Below are 8,061 nucleotides of genomic sequence, written 5' to 3' on the forward strand. Positions count from 1 at the left end.
ATGAAGGATGAACAAGCTTACTGTTATGTTGTTTCTCTTCTTGTTCTTGGCAGACAAAATGGTGAGGAAGAGGCAAAGATTGAGATCAGGGAATCAAGATGGAATAAGGTGGTTTATATAGGGTTCAAAACCCTAGGATGATTCACAATGATTGGTTTAGGGCAAAGGGGTAATTCCACAAGCTAAAAGATGAATCAAGAAGGGATTTCGGGTGTCTTGTGATCCACCATGTAACATGAACCATAGGCTAGAAATGCTATCTTTTATTACTTTGGGGTTGAAAGTGAATTTTCCCAAAATCTATTTAGATGAACACTTGTTCAAAAATCCTTTGTGAATTCTCCTAGTCTCACTTAGATAAAATTCACGATTTAAATCTTGGTACGCGAAGTAGCCGAAAACTTAGAAATTTTTCGAATAGAATTCATTTCTTCGGTGTCGAATTAATTTTAAAATGCGACAAAATTATTTTATTCAAAAACCGATTGATCGCAAAAATTTTAATGGACTGAAAAAGCTACTTTGGGATTTCTTAATACTGGATTTATAAAATGAAATTTTGAATTGTTACAGTGCGTTATAAGGTGTTGGTGAATGGTAGGCCAACTGAGGAGATTGTTCCATCCCGGGGTCTTAGACAGGGTGATCCTCTGTCCCCTTATCTTTTTATAATCTGTGCGGAAGGGTTATCTTTGCTATTACAGGTCTCCCAGGCTAAAGGTCTGATTCATGGGTGCAGGGTGGCCTATTTCACATTTATTCTTTGTAGATGACAGTCTGCTTTTCTTTAAAGCTAATCTGCAGGAAACTATGGAGGTGAAGAGATGCCTAGGAGTCTACGAGGCCTACTCTGGACAAGCGGTCAATCTTAGTAAGTCAAGTGTTTCGTTCAGCCGTAATACCCTGGGAGACGTGAAGGGGTTCATTGCAGGAACCCTGGGGGTTGGCCTAGCAGATGATTTTGGTAAGTACCTGGGTTTGCCATCTGTTATTGGAAGAAATAGAAAGGTACTTATATCGAGTAGAAGCTTAAGAAAAGGGTTGGTTCCTGGAATAAGAGATTGTTATCCAGAGCAGGGAAGGAGGTTCTATTGAAGAGCGTAGCTCAGGTTATGCCCACTTATACGATGAGTATTTTTCTGCTAACTAAGACTTTGTGTGCCTCTCTTGAAAGATTAATGAACAGGTACTGGTGGGGGCGGAATGACAGGGAGGATGGTATTCACTGGTTTGCCTGGGACAGGATGTGCACTCCCAAAAAGTTTGGGGGTTTGGGTTTTAAGCGTTTACATGAGTTTAATTTGGCTTTGTTGGGCAAGCAGGGGTGGCGGCTTCTTACAAACCCCGACTCTCTTGTTGCACGGGTTTTTAAGGAAAGATATTTTCCTGCAACTACCTTCTACGATGCTACCTTAGGGGGAAATTCGAGTTATGTTTGGAGAAGCATTATGGCTAGTCAGGGTCTTTTGAATCAGGGAGTAGACGATGAATTGGAAATGGCAGAACGACTCAGGTTTGGTCTCATCCTTGGTTACCTGTACCTCAGGAACCTTTTGTGAGTACGGGCCAGTCTATTACCAACCAAAATCTATCGGTAACAGATCTCATTGACAGTGTCATGAATACGTGGAATTCTCCCCTTGTTCAGCAATTGTTTGACCCGCATGAAGCCTCTCTAATCACGCAGTTGCCCATCAATGTAAACTTCGAAGACATGTGGTTTTGGGATGGAGATTTGAGGGGATGCTATTCGGTCAAGGACGGGTATAGAAGTCTAGGGGAATTAAATGCCCCTGGTTCTTTGGTATGGAATAACATCTGGAAGCTTCACATCCCACCTAAATGGAAGAATTTTATGTGGAGAGCCCTCTCTAATATTTTGCCCACACTCGACAATCTAATTAGGAGGAGGGTGGACCTTATGAATGTTTGCCCGGCTTGCGGGATGAATGAGGAAAATATCATGCATATTTTATGTTCATGTACATATGCTACTCATGTTTGGGTTGTTTCGCAGCTTCCGTTACCCCTATTAACGGTAATAATTTTATGCATTGGGCAGAGGAGTGGCTGGACTGTACCGCCGGCTTCTCTCGTGACTCTCAGGGACAGCTTTGCGGTTTGCCACACGAGATTTGGGCGGCAAGGAATATGGCGGTGTGGGATGGTCAGCTGCCAACCCCTCAGGCTCTGTAACGTGCCTTTGCAGCGAAATGGACAACTTGGATCAGCAGCAACGCAAAGCAGGCTTCTTCGCAGTTGCACCAGCCGGTGTCAGTGCCACACGCGGGACTAACCTGTTTTGTTGACGCTGGTTTCCATGGTTCCAGTCATGCAACGGCCTATGGTTTCATTGTGCGGGACGATGCGATGTTTGTTGCAGCGGTGAATGGCCCTATGTCATGCCCGTATGACCCACTCATGGCGGAGGCGATGGCGATGGCGATGTGTGAAGCTCTCTCATGGCTCAAGGACAATGGCTACACATCGGTTAAAGTTTACACGGATAGTTCTGTCTTCGTATCAAGTCTTAGTAAGGCTAGTTCTTTCCGGTCTTATGTTGGTTTTACTTTAGTCTCTTATTTACATTTACTTACATCTATGCCTGGTTCTCATATTGGTTATGTTAGTAGGGATGAGAATCGAGCGACTCACATCTTAGCTAAGCATGTAAGTGCGAGTATCGCACGTTCTACTTGAAGGGATGTTCCCCCTCCCTTTGTTCTGCCTGTTTTGGCTAATGCAATCTAGTTTGTCCTGGTTTTCAAAAAAAAGTTTCGATCTTGACATAATTACACAAATCTATTTAAATATATTAAATTGACAATAAATTTTAAAATTTTGGCAAAATGAAAACTGTCAATATAATATATTTAGTATTTGATGATATTTCTATTTAATTATATGGAATTATTGTATGTTTAAAAAAAAAAAACGTCCAATTACACTTTCACTAGAAATAAGATGTCATATTTAATTCTTTACCCTTTCTTATATTATGAAAATGAAAGTACTCAGTAAAGGCACAAATTAAAATACTTAACAGAGGCAGTGAGGTGGATTTTAACTTTTCGCTATAAGACTAAAGTAGCGATATTAAAATTATAAAAATGTATATTTTACTATGCCGTAATTTTATAAAAAGTGGCAATTAGATTTTGACTTTTAGAGTCAAATAAAAAAGGTAATTGTTCTTCCGGAAAATAACAACAACAATAATCGACCTCTGGCCGACTCAGTCCTTGGCCGGCGATCTCATACTTTCGTAGTTTCTTTTTATTTTGTTTTTTAGTTTCACAACTTTCACCACCTGATCTAATCAAGAAGTCCCTCACCATTGTCAATGTTTATTTTTCAACAAAAAAAAGGGAAAAAAGAAGGTTGTGTTAGTTTTCTTTTCTTGAATCTAGGTAAGGAAGGCTTTGAGTTCTGAAAAAAGACAAGAAGTTCTGTGCTTTAATCAAGGACAAGAAGGCATAGTGTTTTCTTGATAGAAGAAGGCGCGGAGTTATGTTTTTTATCTAAAGATCTGTGTTTTTCACTTTTTCATCAGTTATTTTGACAAGTTATTTCCTCTCGCTTCTTTGGCGAGTTATTCCCTCTCGTTTCTTTGGTGAGTTCTTTTTTCATTAAGGTGAAACGATTTAATTGATCATGGCGTATGTTTATCTCATCCTGAGCAACGAGAAAGATCTGAACCATGATATGCAGTTCAGATTAATGAAGATATTGTCTATGGACATAAGGGCTACAATAGTTACTCAGGTGGTATGCAAGACTTCTCAAACAGAGTCAGTCTTGGATAGCCAGATCGTTAACAACATCAAAGAAGCTTCAGGTTCCTCCAATGAATTCAGCTTCAATCTTGTAACACAGTTTGCGATTCAAGTTTCTTTTAGCATTGCTAGCAAAGTTCTTTCTATATCTGACGGTAAAGAATGTTTTATCATTCTATGGATCTTTATTGTAACTGTTTCAACTTATAATTAATGAATTAGCTCTTTATTTTCAAAAAACAACAACAATAATAAAATAGTATGGGTGATAAAATGTAACATTATAAAATTATAAAAATGAGCTTTAGAGTCAAATAAATAGGGCGATTTCTCTTACTAAAAATACCATGGCTGGTAATAACAAATTAAGAAAGCAAATTTGTTGATTCACAAAGATTGCAAATTATACCATGGATCAGGGTCTATCTTATATTGTAGATCTTGGTCAAAAAATAACCTTCAAATTCTGTATTGATATGAAATTCAACACCAGGAGAAGTCAGGGAGCCAATTTCGAAGTCAAAGTCAACAATTCAAATTGGGAAGCAATTGAAAGCACCAGGAGTAGTTTGGGAGCCAATTGCAAGTCAAAGTCAATTGGGAGCCAATTACAATGGAGAAATTCAAATTGGGTGCCAATTACAAGCCAATTGAAATTGGGTGTCAATTACAAAGTAGAAATTCAAATTGGGTGGAAGTTCAAAGCCAGTTTGAAGTCTGAGAACACCCAGACGTGCGAATGAAGAAGATGAAGATGAACTTACAGTGAAAATATTCTCACAAGGAAAAATACTAGTTTTAACTAGTATGGGATTAAATTGATGAATATTTTTAAATCCCAAAGATACAAGAACCACTTCAGAGCTAATCAGAGAAGCCATTCTACACCTAGATACTCCCACTCAACGTAAAACCAGAGAAAATATCAGATGAAGTTTGCGGACCCATTTACATGGAGATGAAGCTCTAACAACGGCTAGCTTATCTCTTTCTGACATTTTTGCAGAAGATAAGATAAGATCTCTGACAAAAAGATACAAGATTTCAAAAATGAGAGCGTCTCTTTCCAACGGACAGATTCTCATTAGCAGCTATAAAATGATGAAGATATGAAGACTTGAAGATGGGGAACTCACGAACAAAAGAGCAGAAAATTCAAAACTCATCAAAGAGATCGAATAGAGCAATTAAGCTTGAAAGAGCATAGAGCAAAAATCTCATTTGGTACAGAGCATACCAAAAATCTTCAAGTGAGAAGTGAGAAAAGAAAAAGAACTCAGAGAGCTTCAAATAAAATATTCAGAGAGTTCAAAAAGCAGAGCAAAGCAGAGCAAAATATCAAGTGCTTTACTTGATATATTCAAAGAGAAAAAACACTCAGAGCTATCAAGAGAAATCATTCCAGAGTGTTTATCTTCATCAAAGAGACCTGCACATCATTGAAGATCATCCACAGTCTCAGAAGTTGGAAGCAAGACAACACTTGTTTTGGAGCAAAACAGGAGAAGGGAGGAAAGTAGCACGGAGCTGTGAAATCTTGGATTATCACACGGAGCTGTGAGATCCGAAGCAGCAGTGTCGGAGGCACTGGGCGTGATTGGTGTGGGCTTGGTGATCAAAGCACCAGATCACGGGATACGTTTCTACCGGAGTGTGGAAGACGGGGGGAAAGTAACGTGGAGTCGTGAAATCCTGGGATAGTAGCGCGGCGACGTGAAACCCGAAGCAGCAGTGTGGTGTCACTGGGCGTGATTAGTGCGGGCTTTGTGATCAAAGCACTAGATCACGGAAATTCATTGTATCTTGGAACCAAGAAGTGGTAGATATAGTGAATTGCTCTTGGAGATAAGAGCAAGTGGAGTAGGAGGATTACACCACCTCGCGAACCACTATAATTGTCTTGTGTTCTTTACTGCTTTCTTTACTTACCGCTCTTTACATATTCGCTCTACACGAGATATACTGCTCACACAATCTCACACACACTTTATGTTTATTTATTTCCGCTGTGCACCATACTCTAACAATCTAGTTAAGAGTTTTGGTTTATCTCTTGCTTAGCAATTGTTGTGCTGTGCGAAAAATTTTGAAAGTCTATTCACCCCCCCCCCCTCTAGACTTTCACCTTACCTCTTTTGGGACCAACAATTGGTATCAGAGCCTGTAGCCTATTTGAGTCAGTTTATACCAACCTTTGGTATTAAAACACGTTGCCCAACTGGGTTAACTGTTTTTGACTGCTAGGCTGATCCATTCTACAAAGTGTGTGAATTGGATTGATCTTTCATATCTCTCGTGATGATGATGAAGAAAGATTTAGCTCAAAATCTATTATTCTCACTTGATAAATTTGATGATTGGAAAGTTCGTATGCAGGTACACTTATCGGCCTTACACGATGAAATGTGGGAAGTTATTTCCACTGGCCCTATAGAAATATTAAAAGTCAATACGGCGTTTGTCCTATCCCCGGATGCTCCACAGTACGTACAAAAGCTAAAACCGGAATGGACATCGGACGATAGAACGCGGAATAATCTTGACAATATTGCCAAGGATATTCTATTCAAAGCCGTAGATGATACAATATTTCCGAAGATTCGAAAGTGTGCCACTGCCAAAGAAATATGGGAAACTCTCATCAAGATTGGCGAAGGAGATGAACAAGAAAAAGGCAATAAGCTCACAATCGCCATGAAGAAGTTTGAAGATTTCAAAATGCTCTCAAATGAAAGTGTTGCAGACATGGAAGCTTGAATGATCAAAGTTCTTGGAGAGATTAGTGATCTTGGCAAAAATATTAGCCAAAAAGAAATTAATCTCAAAATCCTACGAGGCTTACCATCTGCATGGGATATGAAGGTTACGGCTATGCGCGATCACCGAGATCTAAGAATGTTGTCAACAGACAAATTATTTAGTTATCTAAAGGCATATGAGTTCGAAATGAAGGCCAAAGATGATGATGTTCATGAAGCTCGAAATGCTGCTCTAATGGCCGAACAACCGTCAACCTCCAGGTCAGTAGAAAATAATGTTGATTTTATGACTGACGAACAATTTGCTCTTTTTGTGAAAAGATTTAAAAGGTTTATGCGAAAAGGAGACAACAAAAATTCTGCTCGTGGAAAATTCATCTCTCGCATAACACAAGAAGAAAAAGTCGAAGAAAATAAGGATTTGTGCTACAATTGCCGCAAACCCGGGCATTTTAAAATAAATTGTCTGTATCCGATCGTTAGCAAGTATCAAGGCAAAAATGTTGAATCTACGCCGAACAAATCCGAAAGCAAAAGGTTCAAGCGCGACAAAAGAAAAGCTCTCGTTAGCAACGAACCAAACGAAAATGATGATTCGGAGGATTCATCATCAAGCGATGAAAGTTCATGTTCGGATGATGATACGGCGCTAGTATGCAAGTCAATTGAGTTGAGTACAAGTGAAGATTGTCTTATGGCTCTTGAAGCAGAGGAAGAAGAGGTAACATCTAATTCTTTCAATTTTGTTAATTCTTCTTTTTCTCGTAAATCTATTGACAATCTAATGCGAGAATGTCAAGAGATTATGCTCACTCATCCTCAACTCAAGGAGCGCAATAATATTCTAATTCTTGAAAAAGAAGAAATGAATAAAAAATTGCAAGATGCTTTACTTGAAGTGAGTAAATTGAAGAATGAAAATATTCATCTTCAAGAAGAGTGTAAAGCAAGAGAGGTTAGAGAACATTATCTTAGAGCTACTATTGCTACATTCACTAATTCATCTAAAATAAGAGATAAAATGGTGAGCATGCAAAATCCATCAGGAGATAGAACCGGAATCGGTTATGACTCCACATGTTCTCAAACCCCTCAAAATCTGACTAATTCTACTCCTACTTTAAATAATAAAGTTCAAGTGGTAAAATTTGTTAAAAGTCAGAATAGCACAATGAGACAAGGACTTGGCTATCAAACAAAAGCAAAATTGAATGTTGAAAGGCCAAAACAATTCTATGATACGGCAAAACAACAAAAATTCATCCAGCAAAGATATGCCAAAGAGTCAAGTGCAAAAAGATTTCATAGAAAAGAGGGAAGCTTTTCTAGAAATAAAGTTGGGAAATTTCATCCCACTCAAAAAGATTGGTTGTGCAATAGATGTAATATTTTTTATAGACCAAAGCAACCATTCTCTTCCCAGGTGCCAAAATATAAAAATAATTTTCAAAACCCGGCACCAAAAATGTTTTCTAATGTGAGTTATGATTATCGTGTCTCTAATGTTTACAAATCGCCTCATCTTA

At 38.6% G+C, this 8,061-nt stretch overlaps 1 protein-coding gene across 1 annotated transcript; it reads left to right on the forward strand.

The window, feature by feature from the left end:
* On the forward strand, positions 1–2,700 carry LOC109179476. Its single transcript, XM_019328963.1, has 7 exons — positions 1–61; positions 574–704; positions 805–1,085; positions 1,175–1,513; positions 1,615–1,796; positions 2,018–2,167; positions 2,210–2,700. The coding sequence occupies exons 1-7, from the start codon at positions 1–3 to the stop codon at positions 2,698–2,700; spliced, it is 1,635 nt and encodes a 544-aa protein (XP_019184508.1).
* Positions 2,701–8,061: the final 5,361 nt, after the last annotated feature.

Source organism: Ipomoea nil, unplaced genomic scaffold, assembly GCF_001879475.1.
Source record: "Ipomoea nil cultivar Tokyo-kokei standard unplaced genomic scaffold, Asagao_1.1 scaffold0925, whole genome shotgun sequence".
Classification (NCBI taxonomy): Eukaryota; Viridiplantae; Streptophyta; class Magnoliopsida; order Solanales; family Convolvulaceae; genus Ipomoea; species Ipomoea nil.

Coding starts and splice junctions, on each gene's coding strand:
- LOC109179476 (XM_019328963.1), top strand. CDS start 1: ATGAAGGATGAACAAGCTTACTGTTATGTTGTTTCTCTTCTTGTTCTT. Junction 62..573: donor TGTTCTTGGCAGACAAAATG/GTGAGGAAGAGG, acceptor GAATTGTTACAG/TGCGTTATAAGGTGTTGGTG. Junction 2,168..2,209: donor GAATATGGCGGTGTGGGATG/GTCAGCTGCCAA, acceptor GTGCCTTTGCAG/CGAAATGGACAACTTGGATC.